The 18324-nt window shown below is 39.3% G+C and overlaps 1 protein-coding gene across 5 annotated transcripts in view; it reads right to left on the bottom strand.

The window, feature by feature from the left end:
• Positions 1 to 18324, bottom strand: part of TRPM3 (transient receptor potential cation channel subfamily M member 3) — a 575113-nt gene that overhangs the window by 11359 nt on the left and 545430 nt on the right. For all 5 annotated transcript variants that reach the window (XM_054032770.1, XM_054032773.1, XM_054032769.1 and 2 more), the window contains 3 exons: positions 17871 to 17999; positions 15405 to 15656; positions 10045 to 10219 (listed from right to left, as the gene is read on the bottom strand). In XM_054032770.1, the coding sequence (XP_053888745.1) occupies positions 10045 to 10219; positions 15405 to 15656; positions 17871 to 17999 (556 nt within the window). The remainder of the gene's footprint in view (positions 1 to 10044; positions 10220 to 15404; positions 15657 to 17870; positions 18000 to 18324) is intronic.

Genomic DNA, 18324 nt, shown 5'->3' with positions numbered 1-18324 from the left:
AAAATATGATAGCGGCCACATTATTTTGATCCATTTAATACTGTAGTATTTGGTAAGGGTGCTTTTTGAAAATCATCAGCAAGAGAAATGAAATGCAGAGTAGCCTTTTGTGAAGACCAGGTTCCTTATTTACACGACATGCCTGCTGTCTACCTACCAAGGTTGGCTTTGGCAGCCATGTTTTAAAAGGTGCGTTAGCTGTCAGGGAAAAAGCATGTAATGTCAGAGCTCCTTCTTTGTTTTTGGTTCCTTGAGCAACTTAAAAGTGGTGAGCCTGGTAACATGTGGTGGTCCCTGTTGCCTGACCCGTTTCTTGCTGGCATGTAACTTTCTTATACCTTAAGATTCATCCTGAGTAAGCATCTTTTTGGGTTCTTCAAGGAAACCACTGAAGAAGTGGCTTACATATACCCCTTCAAAGACACAATGGACATTATCGATAACCTTCCATCATTCCCTCCATTAAGGTGGGATTTTTCAAAAGTACTCAGCATTGGCCTAACATTGCTCCTAGTGAAGTCAATGGAGTTTTACCACTGACTTCAGTGGGAGCAGAGTTAGGCAAATACCGAGTGCTTCTGAAAATCCCCCCCCAAATCAACAAATCTGTGATGTACAAATCTAGTATTATTTCTTTTCAAAATGTTTACTCTGGGCCTGATCCAAAGCCCACTGGAGTCAATTGTGAATGATATTGTGGTGTTAGTCATGTGGTATCAAGTAGCCCTGAGGCCTTGTTTATTTTTGGGCAGTATGTGAAGATGTTATGCTATTAAATCTGTACTTGATGCAGTTGTATGGGAGAGGTGAATGTTTGGCTTACTATCCCATGGTAAAATATACAACCACCACCCACAGACAAGGCATTACATTGCCAGAACAAGCAATACCCCATACACCAATAACACCCTTCTGTAAAGGCTGTGCTGTGCTTGTGGGCATATGCATATGCTAATGATCATTATTAGTCTTCCTCACATACAGGGGGGAAAAAAAACCCTCTCTCTCTGGGATGAATTCAAAGAGAATAATTCTTCAAACAACATGCTATTTACAGATCTTTTCAATTAGCTGCTTATTTAATGTTTCCTTTAGCTTTTCAAACTGTAGTTTCATGTAGGCATCAAGGGCTCTGCCTTGAGACTTGTGGAGGATTTTCTGTGAAGTGCTGATTGGTCTCAGCCTCCATTCAACAGAGGTTGAGGGCACCCAGCACTTACCAGGATCAGGAAATAAACAAAGTGCTTTTAAAATTCTGGTGTGTGGGGCAGCATTGATTTATGTGCATGCATTGATTTCAAGCTACGATAGTCCAGCAGGATACAAAGCCTAATTCATAACTTGGCCCTATAAAGACTCCAGATCAGTACCAGAATAAACACATATAATCAGTTGATATAGCACATGAAGGATGCTGAGGAATAGCTGCGGAGGAAGAATAATCTCTCTTTCTCACACTGACAGAAATTTCTCAAAAGCGTATTTCGTACCATACATCAGGGAAATCAAAAGCTTAGCCCAAACTCTGGCTACATTTATCCTATTTTTCTAATTAAAAAAAAAAAAAGGATTTTCAACTAAAAACAATCCATCTTTAAATATCTAGACAAAGAGAATTTCTCCAGTCTCCTTTAATAAAGACTGCCTCTCTCAGAGGATTTAGAATGCCATTAATGCAGCCCTGTCAGTTTATGCCATACAGTACGATGGACAATTAGACTTAGCATGACAACAGCTCTCCAACCCCTTTCATGCCACAGGAATTGCACATACATGGGTGTTTGGTTTTCCCCATACAGATTTCCAAAGGCTTCCTGCCTATGCCTGTTGTGTTGGAGTCAGCTGCCTTTAAGTGACAACTCAATATAAATTGTGTGTGGCACTCTACGGGCAGCTAACCTGCTATAATCAAGCATACCTCTCAACCTTCAGATCTGCCTGAAACAATTAAATTGTGTGACAAATGACCCAAATATGGAACACCTGTGTTTTGTTGCACATCACACCAGAATTGACTGTTTACAATGTTTTAAACTATACAATTGTTGTTTAAGGATTATTTTTTATTGCTTCCTAAATAAACCCAGTTGTTTAAAAAGAAAACAAGAAAAACAGAAATTCTACCGTATACAACCATAAGAATCCTGCCACATGAACCCTGACCCTTCAGATCACCAGCACAGCCCTCTACCACTTGAACAAGGCCATTTAGGGATCTGGGGCAAAAATCTGTCTGGGGATTGGTCCTGCTTTGAGCAGGGGGTTGGACTAGATGACCTCCTGAGGTCCCTTCCAACCCTGACATTCTATGACTCTATGAGTTCTATGTGGGCCAGCTTTGGGGGCAAAGTGACACACTGTCAATAAATTACACGACTATTTGCTAGACAACAGTAGGATGGTGGGGGATCAGAATTAATTGATTCTGTTCTTGCCCCTGGGAGAGAAGCATGGTTTAGTGGTTGAAGACGGGCTAGCCAAGTACATAGATTTGGTATGTTCATTCTGAAAGGCAGCACAGTTCAGCCTTGGGTCTATCGTCATATAGACCTGAGTTTTATTCCTAGTTCTACTGGATGTGATCTTGTCCAAATCTCAGTTAACTTATTTGTGAGACGGGGAGAATGATACTTGTCTCCCTCTTAGGTAGGCTAAGGGAGAGGTCTGAGGACATGCTCAATAATAATGGCTATGAAGTGCACAGAAATATGAACAGCAGGCAGTGCAAGAGATAACCTTAGAACTCATGGCCTCCTAGCTCCCAGTCCAGTGCAGCCTCCCCTAAGCCAAAGGTCATTTTTCTTGTCTCTGATGCATGGACCATCACCTGCTTTAGTGTTGCTGTGGAATAGAGGGTGTTTCGCTTGAAATGTGGAATGTACCACAAAATCTGAGCTGCTTGAGAAGTCTGTAATCACATACTTACAAATAGCAAGCATAACACCCAGTGCTTCAATTTGTGGTCTGAAATGTCCAATCTATGTGACAGAGATATCTGCAGCAACACAATGAGAAGTGCAGGGCGAGTGTAAGCATATGCTACAAAAACACACGCTAGGGATAGTGAGAAGCATGGAGGCACAGGTGAAATGATTCCAGTACCACAGAAGTCTCTCATGCTGTGAAACACAGAGTAATCTGTGACTAGGTGCTCTACACTGCATGACTGTGTTTAAAAGAGATTATATTAAAATAAAATTAACACAATTAGCATTCTCTTTAGACAATAAATATACATGCTCATGCTGGCATAAGAAAACATCAGAGTTCTATTTGCCAATTTAAAAATAGATTTTGATAAATGCATTTATTTTGTATCATTTAAGGCAGAATTAGATCACAATGACAAACATTTTCAAAACAGGGTTCAGAGTGGTAACTGTATCAGCAAAAACAATGAGGGTTTTAGCCCACGAAATCTTATGCCTACATAAATTTGTTAGTCTCTAAGGTGCCACAAGTACTCCACGCTGTATTTTCAAAACAGAGTTACAATGTTTGCTTCAGATTGTGTGCTTACATTTGTGCACGCTGTGGCCCTGATTCAGCATAGTACTTAAGCATGTTAAGTGTTTTGCTGATTCAAGACCTTTTACTACAATTGCATGTGTACACTAGGTGACTGCACATACACATGACTAGTTGGATACCTTGGTACCAATTAAATGAAAGTAGGACATTGAGCATAGATGTCAGAGCTATGCTTTTAACAATTTGGCTCTTCAGGGCCCAGCTCCAATTTCAGTTACACATGTGCAACTTCACTAAATTTTAGGACATTGGAAACTGACATCTGTAGAAACAGTTATTTTTTGCATCCTTTGTTTCTTCTTTCATAATCCCCTCCTATGCTTATTTTCCCTTTCCATGTTCACTTTTGCAGCTTCCTGTACAAGCCTTTCCTCCTCGCTCCCCAGCCCTTCCTCTTTCCTGGCCAGCTCATCACACGAGAGCAAACAGCTGTAACCCACATCTCTGAGTGTTTCAGGCCTAAAGCATCTGCAGAATTTAGGCCTAGGGCTATGTTTACTCCAAGGTCTATTTCTCTAATATAATTACACCAGACATGACATGGGCATTGCTAATTTTTAATGTGCATTCGGCTGAGGGCTTGTGAAAGGACAGTTGCAAATCTCCTCCCCCATCTGCTGTCCCAAAAGAGAGAGGGAAGGGTACTACTTAGTAGCAAAAACAATTTATGTGTAAAAGCTTTTCATTTAAAAATGGATAAGGTCTCTACAATTCAAGGTATGTTATATGTTGTTAGAAGGAACTGCTTAATGGGTACATATAGTCATGTTTCTCAAGATGAAGACAAAAATATGAATATTAAGTAATGAATAATAATTTTTTGTGGAAGCTCCAGAAATCTGAAATGTACTTATATCCTCATCCTTATGGATAACTAGGTGCTTTTTTCCATCTTAATAATACTTCCACTTCCACAGAGCCTTCCATCAAGGATCTTAAAGCACTTTATAACCATTAATTAATTAAACACTAAACAACTTTGTGAGCTAGGTATTTATTATCCTAATTTACCAAATGGAGAAACCAAAGCATAGAGAGGATAAGTGATTTGCCTAAGGCTGCACAGTGATTCAGAGACAGAGAAAGCACTAAAATCCGAGAGTCCTGATCATCACATCCTTGCTTTAGCCACTAAGGAAAAAACCTGTCAGGGAACTGTAACAATACCTCATTATTTTAAATGATTGTTTTAGCATTAATAGATAGTATTGTTCTGATACAGAATCATAGAAATGTAGAGCGGAAGGGACGTTGTCCAGCACCCTGAGATATGGCAGGACCAAGTAAACCAGGTTCTTGTATTTTACTTTTTGTCCTAGGTTCTGCTAAAACATTTCCTCCAAATATCTGTTGTGCCTTGCAATGTTGGTGCTTTAGTCACATTTTATATTAAAAGTCTATTTATTCTGCACTTGCTGCCTCTAATTCTAGTTCCTTCCTTTTCCGTATATTAAAAACAATAAACATATTTGCAACAAGGGAAGAAAAAAACCCACACAAGGGTATATAGGCCTTGTAGGAATCTCACCCAGTATGTCTATCTAGCATATTAACAAAATCTGTCAGTGATGCAGAGTTAATGTACAGTATAGTCACAGAAGAGCAAAGGTACATTTCTTTCCATCTTGTACAAAATTGCTGTTAGTTCTAATTCTAGAATAAGGGTGATGGACCTTATGAGAAAGTTCCATACGAATGTAAAAAGGCTGAAACTTAAAAGATTCTACAGAAATATAATAAGGCTCAATGCAAATTATTATAAAATCTATAGGCCTTGAATTCTCATTCATATTGGGCACCTTTATTCTGCTCTGGCAGTGTTAAGTGGCTTTCAAGTGGATGTAGCTGCAATTTATACTCACTTTAAGGCCCTGTTATGCAACCAGAATGGTGTAAAGTGTAAATGTGAACTGGGTCCATAGAATTTAACAGAAAAATATACCCTTTCTATAGTTCATTTTAACCATCCTATAGAATTCTATATTCTTCTAGTCATCTTGCTCCAATAAGAACTATAGTGTAGCAGTTGGCATTCCTGAGCAGTGAGAATGCCTTTCCCCAGTTAGACTAAGTTCTTGCTTACTCTCTTCCCACCTTGTTGCCATAGACCTGGTGGACCACCAACCACTGCCCAACATTAGACTTCCTTTAACCCCTGGTTGGGGATTTGAGATCAGAATTCTCCTTCTCCTCTAGAGAATTCTATATAAAGGATAGAATTTTTTGTTACATTCTATATGGTGATTCAAAAACCTATAAAGATATAAAGGTGTGAGAGGAGAATCAGGTTCCATCACTGTCTATTACAATTCTATGGGATTTTTCAATAAGGGGATGTAGGGAGCAGAAAGAATCCAGATTGATTTTTAGTTCTCAGATTGCTTTTGAAATGCTGTCAGTTGGAAAGAAAATCTTGTTTTGATCTATACACTAAGCAAATTTTACATAGAAGACAATGAGCCAACATACAGGAGTTGCCATTAAAAAGTCAATATCTGTCAACAGCAATCACAGTTATTCCATATTCTAAGTTCATATTCTAAGAATGTTATGTGTTTGGATTTTAATGGTGACTGCTGTCCATGAAGTTGTCATTTTACAGTTACTATCTGACCACACATAAGATTATCTACCAAACTCACCCTTTGTTTATAGAACAGGCGCACTGTAGACAACAGCATCACAAGTTTTCCTTTGATGCTGTCTCTGCTCCCTCCCACCCCCGCCACCTGTTTTTTTCTGGAGGGATGGGTTCTAGGGGTCAGAAGACTATTCATTCTTTGTGGCAATTCAATCTTTGTGTTCTCTGCTCAGATTTCCAACAAGGATACCAATTAGTGCAAATTGCCGTGGTAGATTTTATGATGAGGACACTTGTCCACTAGAAAAGCACTGAAACAACTAATCAGCAATTGATTGGGAGTCACTATCAATCAATGCCAGTCTGAGCTGGATTAGAAATGGCAACCTAAAAGTGAAATTCTATTACTAATTCCCTGTCTCATCCAGCCCGTCCTTCTGCAATAAACAAGATTGTGTCTATCTGAGAGAAACTGCTTTCTAATTTCAATTTTAGGACTAACTTTATCTTTTTGTTTAACTGGTTTTAAAATTTGAACATGTTTTAAACAATCTTAGAAGTTTTGCTCTATTTCTTTTCCTTTATGATTAGGGCCCTACCAAATTCACGGCCATGAAAAACGCGTCACAGACCGTGAAATCTGGTCTTTTGTTTGCTTTTACCCTAGACTATAGAGATTTCATGGGGGAGACCAGTGTTTCTCAAACTGGGGCTCTTGACCCAAAAGGGAGTTGTGGGAGGGGTCACAAGGATATTGTGTGTGTGTGTGGGGAGGGGAGGGGGTCGCCGTATTGCCACCCTTATTGCTACACTGCTTTCAGAGTTGGGTAGCCGGAGAGCGGCAGCTGTTGGCCAGGCACCCAGCTCTGAAGGCGGTGCCCCGCCAGCAGCAGCGCAGAAGTAAGGATAGCACTATGCAACTCCCCCAACTCCTTTTTGGGCCAGGACTCCTAAAATTACAATACCATGAAATTTCAGATTTAAATAGCTGAAATTATGAAATTTATGATTTTTAAAATCCTATTACCATGAAATTGACCAAAAGGGACCATGAATTTAGTAGGGCCTTATTTATGATTGATTGCTAGCCAATAATCTATATGAGTATAGTATTTATATACTGCATATGTAATAGTGCACACCACTGGGTTATATAAACTCCTGGAAGTGAGAGTATAAGTGTCCCCACTTTTGAGTTGCTAGTGAGATTCAATGTCCACAGTGCATTGTTGAGCATCTATAAACATTTCAACTAAGCGATTTTTTCCCCCACATGAAATGAATGCAGGTATTTATTGATATATATAAACACATACAGTCCATGCAGTAAATTAGAAAAATATGACTGCTTAGTTTTTTTAAGAGCGCAGTATTTTGAGATAAAATTAAAAATAAGAGCAGATCTACTGGATGGACAGGCTGCCAGCTGATGAGGTGGATCTGGCCAGCTTTACAACATGCTTCACAAATCCAAAGAAAGAGATAAAAGAAAAAAAACACATTTTAGAGTCACATACACTTTTTGTACATTTCTCAAATAGACACAAGTAATCTCTAGCATGCAGCTCCATCGTGTAACATGCCAGAGATCAGCACTCTGGCAGAATCCAGAATTCATGGCCAAATTACAAATATTAAAAAAATATAATAATAATCTGAGCAATCCTTTCAACATAATATGAAGAGGAAAGTAAAACCACAGGTTGTGAAATCTGATTACATTTTAGAGGTGGCACAACAGCTTTTAGGACACTCTTAGAATCACATTTGAGAAAGTACAGTCACTCTAAATAGAATACAGTGGCTGATTTAGCTTAGAACAGTGTGGAGAATATATGGCAGTAAATTTCCAAACAGTGAAAAAATAACAATATAAAAAAAAAATAACACAATTGTGTGTCAGTTAATCAGTGCATTCTTCATTCTATTCCATGGGATAACATATATTTTGTGATGTACTGAAAAACACTGAAAGAGAATGGCAGACTCTAATACCTTGCACAGTATTAGTCTCTCTCTTCTCTCTCTCTCTCTCTTACTCACAGAGAAATAAGTAGGGGCTGCTCTTAGAGTTTCTGTGAAGGACCTCATCTGTTAAAACCCCTAATTTCCTCAGAGAGAGGGACAAAATAACTCCTTTTATACCTGGTTGGCGTTAAGATAATGCACCTGCCTTTATGACTCAACAGTATGACCCTGCACTTTTATGCAAGGTTTAAGCACTGGACATCAGGATTATTCACTAGATTAGCCCTGGATCCCTATGCAAGGGCAGAGAGTCTGCCATCCTGTTACAGATACCTAACAGCCATACTCCACTCATGTTAAAAATAATCTCTCTCCGATTGCAGGGTTCTAAACTACAATCAGCACTTCATTAAAAAAAAAAAAATCCTCTTATCCAGCCAGACTGCCGCACTTGTTGCACTATGGTAGTTTCTTAGTACAACATCAATAAATGGCCACTTGTAGAGGGACAGACAGAATTCCATTTGTAAAAGTGAGCCACAGTTTAAAGGGATAATATCAGCCCCCAATTATTATACCCTTGGAAGTAAAATGGATTTCTGGAGGAAAAAAAAGATGGAACCAAGTGGAAAGGTAAATACAAGGAGAAATTCTCTGGGTTTCAGGATATTTATTTGCTTGAAAGCCATGTTGCCTTTGAGAACATAATGGAGGGGTAACATAAAAGGAGACTATTTGCATTTGGCATAGGGTTCCATGGACATGACAAGAAAGAATGCAAATAGGGCTCTCTGAGTCACCTTTCATGGAGCACACAGTCTACATCTAAAGGGCATTAAAGGGGATGAATGGTGATGCAGATAAGTTTATTATCTGGATCTAAACAATCTAGGGAAAGTCAAAACACCATTCTAAATTCTTTTTTGAATGAGCTCAAGATACATCATGGAAGCACACTTCTTGCTTAAGGCTGTACCTAGTATTTGAATTGCTATATTTATATAAATTCAATGGGCTCTCTCTACCATTAGTAGAGATATTCATTTGTAAGTACTTCCAAGACCTATGCACATTTAAGCAGAAATGAAGGGGTTGAGCATCTCTTGCATGTCAGTGCTTGTTAAAAAGATGGTTCTTAGCTTTTTCCATTCCTCACACTGCATCATTTCACATGATCACACATCTCCTTTGCCATACTACACCTGTTGGCACCATGAGGTTTAATTTAAATAGAAAACTGGCATTTTCCAGATTGCCAGCCAAATAAATCCTTAGGAGAATGTATTGGAAATGATGGCTTCCATTCTATTTGCACTGAACTGAGCACAAACTCACCTCTCAATAAATAATGAAACAAAATTTGAGTAATATATCCACCGTCCACAAAGGGTCGCATCACATGATTTAACATACGGGTGGTAGCAGTCAACAGGTCCCAGTAAAAGCAAAACTCAATGGAGCAAATCCTCAGCTAGTGTAAGTCAGTGTAACTCCATTCAATTCAGTACAGCTATGCCGACTTTTACCAGCTGAAGAGCTGGCTCAGTATTTTCAGACTGGATTCTCAATACCAAGTTGAGCAAAACTGGTGTATTCATTCCCAAATCAAAACCAATGGATGGAAAAGGAGTGGAGTGCTATGTCCTAAATATACCAATGAACTCTTCATGGATACCTAGATTTCTTCACCCCAACACCCTTAAGCATTTAAAAAGAATCAATCACTTAAAAAAGTTATGTATGTATATATATATATATATATAAAAGATAAAATTTAGCAATACAGAAATTGGTACCCCAATACTAGCAGCTACTAATAATAGCTTTTCTGTGAATATCTTCTTCAATGAACGAGTCCCCTATCTCGAGCCATTTATTGAGAACATACAAATGAACTTGTAAGACATCACCTGATCAAAATTGGATACCTGACTTTGGAGTATGAGAATCATAAACACGCTTACGGTCTATCTGGTCTGCAAACACTTCCCCATAGATCATCCAATAGGGCATGTAAAAAATGTTCTTTGCCAGCTTCCACGAAGGCTCTTCATTGGGGAAAAGAATTGACTGCCTTGCGACACCAAAGCTCATCAGAACCACCAACATAATGATGACAAAATACATCATGTCTATCATCTAAAGGGCACAGGAGGGAGAAACAAAGATAAAGGAAACGAATTAGAGAAAATTATTTGGGTATGTTTCAACCTTGATATAATAAAAAAATGTAAAGTTTAAGGATACAATTTTGTACATACAGGCTGGAGTTTTCAAAGGTGGTGAGTGGGGAAATTGGGTGCTTGGTTTGGCCGAGTTCATTTTCAGTGAGATTTTCAAAGCTTGTTATGAATGTGTTTGCAGGTTTGAAATTATAAGCTACTATTTGGTTGCACGGGCTGCCTGCAACTACTACAAATTCACTGATGTCCACCCAACCCAGTTTGGGCCACACTTGCAAGATGAAGCACTGCTCTTATGCTACAGGTGGCGTCGACAAAAACGAGGGGCAGCCATGGGCAGAGTCATCTATTTAGCTAGCAGCAGGCAATGTCCCAGGGGAAAGGAACTGAGGCTGGAGCTAGCATAAGGATTCAACCTCTCTTGGTCACACCGGAATAGTGAGTGGCATAACATAATGGCAGCTCGCTAGTGCAACATAATGGACAGGCACAGTGGTGACCAGTGAGATAGGAGGTCAGTGGAAGGACCAGAGACCCGCATGTTTGGAGGTGACCAGCAGAGGTCAGAGGACTTAGGGGAGGGTGAATTTTCAAAAGATAACATGCAAATAGCATAGGGGCTCAGCCCGGATACATCTCCCCTCTGCAGTGTCTCATTAGCATATGCAAATTACTCATTACCACATGGTTATAATGTCTGCGCATTCAGGGAAGTGCTTAGGAAAAAGGGATATCCTCAGTGCCCCAATACACACAGATCAAGCCCAGTAGGTACTGGATAGGATCTTAGGCATGAGTTTGGGGACAGATATTGCACTAGCAATAGGGATGAGAACCCCAAGAAAGGATATTAAAGGAAGAGTAACCCTTGGGAATGCCTAGAATATCTATCATAGGTGCTATGTAAACTGAAAAAATAAATATTATAAATTAACTAACAACATATTGTGGTATAAAAAATATGGGGAAACAATTTTAGAGACCAGATTAAGGCTCCTCTACTGCTGCAGAGAGAAAACATGTGAAGACCAAGCTGGAGCATGCCATCCCTTTCCCACTCCAACTCAAGCACTGATTTCAGGCAGATGTACCAAAATGTCAGGGAAGTAACCAAACATATTGACAATTATCTTTGATGTTACCGCAAGAGAACCTTTTAACCTTCTGGTATAGTGTTTATCAGCAATCATGATGTTTGGGGCTCTTGTTGCTAGAAATAAGAGTTCATTTGTTTTTGTCTCGTCCACGAGCAAGATGATGTCTCATCTCTAGGCTCAGCCCTCTCAATCTGCCTGATCTAAAACTCAAAGAAGTTGATAGGAGTCTTTCTTTTGATTTCACTGGGGATCGGATTAGGGTGTGTTTGCCTGTTGTACCAAATGACAATGGCTAGTTTAACTGGATTGTTCAACAGTTTAATCGTCTATTTGAAAAAGCTTAGTTAGCTGACAAAATGTGAATTGTTCCTGTATCAATAGATTTATTTAATAGATTTATAAATATATAAAAGTTTAGCCCCACAGCAATTTCCAACTTGCTGACAAACGAAATACAGTTTGGATGTTAGTCTGTGTATGGAAAAGTGTTTGATACACCTCAATCTTGTGACACCATGTCAGAGACATTTCATCCTACCTGCAAATGAAAAGTAATTATATCATTATATAAAAATCAAAAAAGTAGATTTTAAAAATGTGCACATTCAGTCACTGAAATAAGAAGGTAATGGCAAATCCAGCCATTTCAAAGGCACCAACCTCTTTGTTTTATACCTCTAGTGCCCCCTCCTATTCCTGATTTAATTTCAGCCTGCACAATTTTATGCACTGTTTTTAATGAATCTAGTGGTAACACTTATCATCATTAATCCTCTGGCAGCACCTAAAGGCCCTAGTGACAATCGGTGCCTCATTGTGCTGGGTTCTGTACAGACACAGATGAAGAGATAGTAATTTGCCTTACTCTGACACATTAAAATTAATGAAATACTTGAGGGAGTAAGGTCAGAAAGACTTGCCCCTTGTCTGAAGAGTCTAAAACCTTGCTTATGATTTACAATTCCACAGAAATATAAATAGGATGATGGTACAGTTGATACTAAATATGGGCCTTTTGGAGAATAGAGTAGCTGTGATAAGGCTTGCTTGGTAGAAATAAGTTTAATCAAGTAGATCCTTCACATGCTTTACTTATGTACTTCCCAAGCACATGAAATGAAAGAGGAGATTAGATAGAACCTAGAGAACAAAAATGAAATGTGATTTAAACAAAAATGTAGTCGGTGAACCAAATACAGCCTGGAGCAAGCAACTGCACATAAGTATATGAGTGATATAAACGGGGCTGTCAGTTACACACTGGGTATAAGGTGGCCAGAAAATGGGTGTGATGGCAAATTTGTGCAACTCATACCAATTGGGCATGCACTGTATGGGCAAAATGGGTATGTCAAAAATGTTGAGTGCATGAAAACAGGGATAAAAATCAAATAGCAGAAGGGCGTAAGATAAAGCAGTCCCCCTAATTTAACAGTGCTCCAAGGGCTATGTGGGCACAACTCCCAATGCCTGCAATGGGTGTCGAACCCATTTATGCCAGGGATGCATTTGGCCCCACAGAATACCAAAGCATTAGGAGGTTACACTCCTTGTGCACATGCAGGGATATCTCAGAGGTGCAAATTACATTATTTTGCTACTTACACCCATTTGCAGGTCCTGCTACCCCCAAGGTGCAACATACGCTACCATTCATGTCACAGCTGAATTGGATTCAGTGACCTTAATGTCAACTCATCATAATGCTGACTGCCAGTGCCTCAGCTAGTAGGGGTCTGACAATCTATCCAGTAGCAAATTGGTCTCCAAGTTGCCTTTGCTGAGCAGATGGGTAAAAAAATGTGGCTGTGTATGGTACCAGTGACAAACAGAGGAATACATGGCTGTTTTGACATTCTTTTGTAGTTTTATGTGAGACAGGCAGTTTGAGCTGCAATGCTGGTATGGATCATCAGAAGGAGGAATTACAGTCTGGGACAAATTAGACTGAGGTGGGACAGGAGCTATTGCAATGGTTTCTGTCTGATCTTTTCCTCTCTCCTCTCTGTCTGGAAGCCTGTTTTCTCCTTTCAGTAATCTGCAGCAGCAGCAGTTTTTATCTTGAGTGTTTTCTATTTGGACTTTGCAGTTCTGGGAGGTCTCTCTATTCACTGTCCTGTAATCACGGTTCCCTTGGCTCCCCTGAAGGAATCCATAGACTCTCTAAGGCCTTTCTGCAGGAAAAAATACTTTTCAACAGTTTCTGTTGTGGTCTCTCTTTTTTCCTTAAAATGGGTCTTTCCCTTTGATTCTTTGCTATCAGTTCGGACCCTAAGAAGGTAACACACTAAAGAGATGGTGAACTGGTTATTTTGATGGCAGGAAGAGAGCCAGTATTTTGCACTGGTGTATCCTAAGTCTAGGAGTCTCTGGCACTCATTGTCTTGAAGTGTCGGGTTCTATATGCTTCCCCTAATCCAAGGCCCAGGAGTGAGTCTAATGCTTAGCTGGCACAGAGGAGAGAGCAGGTATTGTCCCCGTCCCCACTGGTACAAGGAGAGAGGGATGTTATACTGCAGTTGAAAGACTGGGTCTGCTGCTGAAAGTATAAAGCGTTCTCCATGGCAGATTCAATAGGCAAAAGACTACTTCTGAACCATAATGTGGATGCTATTAGGTTTACTGAGTATTGCCCTCATATTAGTCAGGCATTGTTAATATTTGTGTTATCTGGTAAATTTAATATTCAATTGGCCCAGCTCTGCTATGTGTCAGTGATATTTTAATATTGATTTTTAAACACAGTCTAAACATTTGGAACACATGACAGGGCCTAATTTTGGAAAATGGAAGCCAGAGGTCTACACAAAACATGAGCATGTAAATCAGACAGATGTGCACTTAAGAGGCTAGTTAGTCCCATACATACTCATACAGTGCGCGTGGGCATTTACATGCAGTTATTTTACATGGACACCTACTGAAGGTGCCTTTTAGTATGTGGACTTGACTTTCTATCTTTTGAGAATCTGGCTTTAGAGGCAAAAAATCCAACATTAATGCAATGTTACAGCTGAAATTTTAAACCAACAAAAGGGAGGAAATTCAAAGCTGTGGATCTCACAGCATTTCTAACTCAGTACACTTGAATATGTGTTGTATTAGATATAACATGTTAACATTAATGCCCTAATATGTACATGCAATGTGACTCAATTACAGATGCTAGGGTTGCCAGGTGTCCAGTTTTCAACCGAACACCTGGTCAAAAAGGGACCCTCCCCAGCCCAGTGAAAATGAGCGAGTGAGCGAGGGTGGGGGAGAGCGAGCGATGAAGAGGGGGAGGGAGTGGGGTGGAGCAGGGCAAAGGTGTTCAGTTTTGTTCAGTCAGAAAGTTGGCAACTCTAGCTGCTGTGGTCACATGAATGGATTTTCAGCTCTCATAGGGAGGGTTCCTTTTGGTGCTTCCCCAGAGATAAAATGTGACATGACCCTGACAAAGTTCTGCAGAAGCAACTGGGGACATCACCAGGAAGGAACAGAAGAAAATCAAGGTAACACAGATGTGAGACCTAAGATGGGGAAGACAGGAAGTGATCCTAATATGGGGCAGCAGCGATAACAAGACCACTATTATAATAAATATTAACAATATATGAACACACCACCCTTATTATAGCATCCTTCTTGTAAGGATCTGAAAGCATTTCCAAAAATATTAGTTAATTAAATAGACCTCAAAGCATGTCTTCAAGGTAGGTGAGAATTATTATCCCTCACTTTAGACCTGGGTAAACTGAGGCACAGAAACTAGTGAGATAACTTTGCTGTTGAAAGGGGGTTTCTGAGGTTGCCACACAAAATAGAAGATTCACGTATAAAAATCTGTAGAAGCCTGGAGAAGAGCTAGATGCAGATCTCTTATATATAAGGCCAATCTGGAGGATGTGGGTTTGCCATGATGCTGACATAAGATAAAGGCACTGATTGCTAGGATCATAGGAAATTACTAGTGATTTGTAGTGATTTAATTCTGCCTACCCAAACAAATAAAATCAAACAAATGCTAAGAAAATATGGAAAGAATGAGGAAACTTATCTTACCATTTTCCCAATCATCATAACATATGGTCCCAAATACTTGTTCACGCCGAAGATGTCTAACAAACGTATATACCAGTAAATTATGTTAACACAGTATATGACTCGCCCATCACTCCTGAATGGCTGATCCTGCAGACGAAGTATCATTCCAACAGAGAACAGGAGAATTGCTATGAGGTCTGTAACATTCCAGTACTCTTGGAGCCACACTTTTACCTTCTGTAACAGCTTCCCAGGTTCTGACATCAATATCTGAAGGGCATGAAAGAAGGATAAAAGGGGATCTAGGTTATCTTCACTTTAAGCCCCATAGAAAACACATGGCAAACATTCATATTTTATAAAGGCCAAAAGCAAATCTGATGAAGTCCCTGCTATGACATCCTTCATGAATACCTTGCATGGTGTCAAGTAAATTTGTTAGTCTCTAAGGTGCCACAAGTACTCCTGTTCTTTTTGCAGATACAGACTAACATGGCTGCTACTCTGAAAAAAGTATCAGTGGGTAGCCGTGTTAGTCTGTATCTACAAAAACAACAAGGAGTCTGGTGGCACCTTAAAGACTAACAGATTTATTTGGGCATAAGCTTTCATGGGTAAAAACCTCACTTGTATCTGAAGAAGTGAGGTTTTTACCCACGAAAGCTTATGCCCAAATAAATCTGTTAGTCTTTAAGGTGCCACCAGACAACAACAACAACACTCCTTGTTGTTTTCATGAATACCGTACATGCTTCTGACCCATCTTTAGATACCTTGTGGTCTAGCCAATCAAACTCCATTTGTGATATATTCACAATGTGCTATTTTTTAAAAAAATAATCAAGAGTTACTCATTTGTAAAACAAAACCAAATACATCTTTCTAAAATCCCCTATAAGTGACAAAAAATTCACTGTTCACTTTCCATTTCCCAAACTGAATGATTCAATTTTGAACTAAAGGATAAAGGAAGAGAGGTAGAAAGGTGTTTAATCAAAAAAATCTCATTTAAAGAACCTACAGAAAAGCATTCCCAAACTACACATAAAAGAGCCAGGGGTCTTTAATGACCACAAGGGCCTTGGTTGTGCATTTCATCCAAAACACTGATGTTACTATTTGAACCTAGCTTTGGGAGAATACACAGTTGGGAAAATAATGCATAAAATAACTTATTCTGTGAATTTAGCTTCTTTTCTGTTTGCAAAATCATCTGTGAGGAGTTTACAATTTCCCTGAATTTATTTGTCATTTGAAACTATTCACCAAACAATTTCCATGAATAATTTCTTGCCTTTAACTTGTTTGCAAGTAGTTTGTTTTGAGTATTCTACATTTGGAATTTGAGTATGTTTGAGCACAGTCATATGGTCTCATTTTGCTCCCTGACCCAGTGAGCACAATTCTTAGACAAATTATAGTCTAGTTTTCTGTGAATAATCTCCAACCTCCACTTAGAACTCTTTTTCCATAAACAGTCTTCCTAAAATGTTTGTGGAAAGTGCACACACAGTTGAAGTGAATGATTATAAAAATGGAACAAATATTCACAGAAAATATTTAACAGCATTTGTTTTCATCCACTGAATTCTCTGCAACTTTTTATCAGTGGTGCAGAGCCCCCTTGTGGCTAATTGATGGGGTGCGTGCTCACAAAATCACTGTCCTATTCCACCATGTTGTAACTCTCTACTTTTAAATCAAATGAATAAAGCCCAATTTTTTTGAACCTGCATTGTGCTTTTAAGTAACTGTTTTAGGATCAAGTATCAGAGGGGTAGCCGTGTTAGTCTGGATCTGTAAAAGCAGCAAAGAGTCCTGTGGCACCTTATAGACTAACAGACCTATTGGAGCATGAGCTTTCGTGGGTGAATACCCACTTCGTCGGATTCATGGATGTTTTAGGATGAATTTAGGATGAATGGTCCCAGAGCTCAGGATGCTTGGATCCAGAATCTTGGTTCAGCACATTATGGAGACATAGGACAGCTGCAAATATTGAATGCAGAGCCAAGCTTTTGGACAGTTTGGGGGTATTTAGATGTGGGGCTCTGGTTGGAATCCTCTCTCTAACCCCCTCCACACACACCTAAAAGTAAACAACAAGCCCCAAAATTCTACTTCAGTAGCCATGCCTATGAGGAACATTGTGAAGAGCCCTAAGAAATCTCATGGAAAGTGGGGCTATGTTAGAAGAAAACTTAGCCTCTGACAATTTCATTAGACTTTGTGTAGAAATCTGAACTTGGAAGTTCCAAGGGGGTTGTAGGAGTGTGGAACAGACCGTTGCTTTTAAAAACAGTAAAATGGAGAAATGTAGCAATAGAAATTTCAACATCCCTTCTGCTTTTCTGGAAAAAAGGAAACTTTGTGGTAAATCCACCTAACAAAATATTCAGAGAAACATAATTCAAACAAATAAAAAAAAATGTGAAAAGTATTTGTGTTTCCTTTCTGTTTCTGGCTCATCCGGAATAGTGTTACCTCTCTCATCTTCTCTATTCCCAGTGTGAAAATATAGGAGATAACTATCCATTCCTGTGTAGAAGGCCAACGATCCATCTTCACTAGCACAATGTAGTTGAACAGCATCAGGTACCCGATGTATGCCAACTGTAAGGAAACAAAAATTTCTCTTGACATCAGTAACCACTTACTAATGTTTATACAGCATAGTCAGATCCTCTGAGGTGGCTTTAAAACCCTAATTTCAGTTTGCAAAGATCTTCTATCTGTAAACAGAGAGGAGAACATAAGCAGCAGCTATGGAAATTGAATCTGCATACCAAGTGGAAGCTCTAAAATAAATACTTGGAGGTCTCCTCTCCATTGCTACTGCTGCTTCACAATTATAACCACTCCCATCATTGTTAACACAACTCATGTGGATCTTCACTATGCCTGATGGGATCAGTCTTGGTTCTATGGTTCTCCATGA

Source organism: Malaclemys terrapin, chromosome 6 (assembly GCF_027887155.1).
Source record: "Malaclemys terrapin pileata isolate rMalTer1 chromosome 6, rMalTer1.hap1, whole genome shotgun sequence".
Lineage (NCBI taxonomy): Eukaryota > Metazoa > Chordata > Testudines > Emydidae > Malaclemys > Malaclemys terrapin.
Note: the sequence above shows the minus strand (reverse complement) of the source record. Positions and strands in the feature narration are given on the sequence as shown.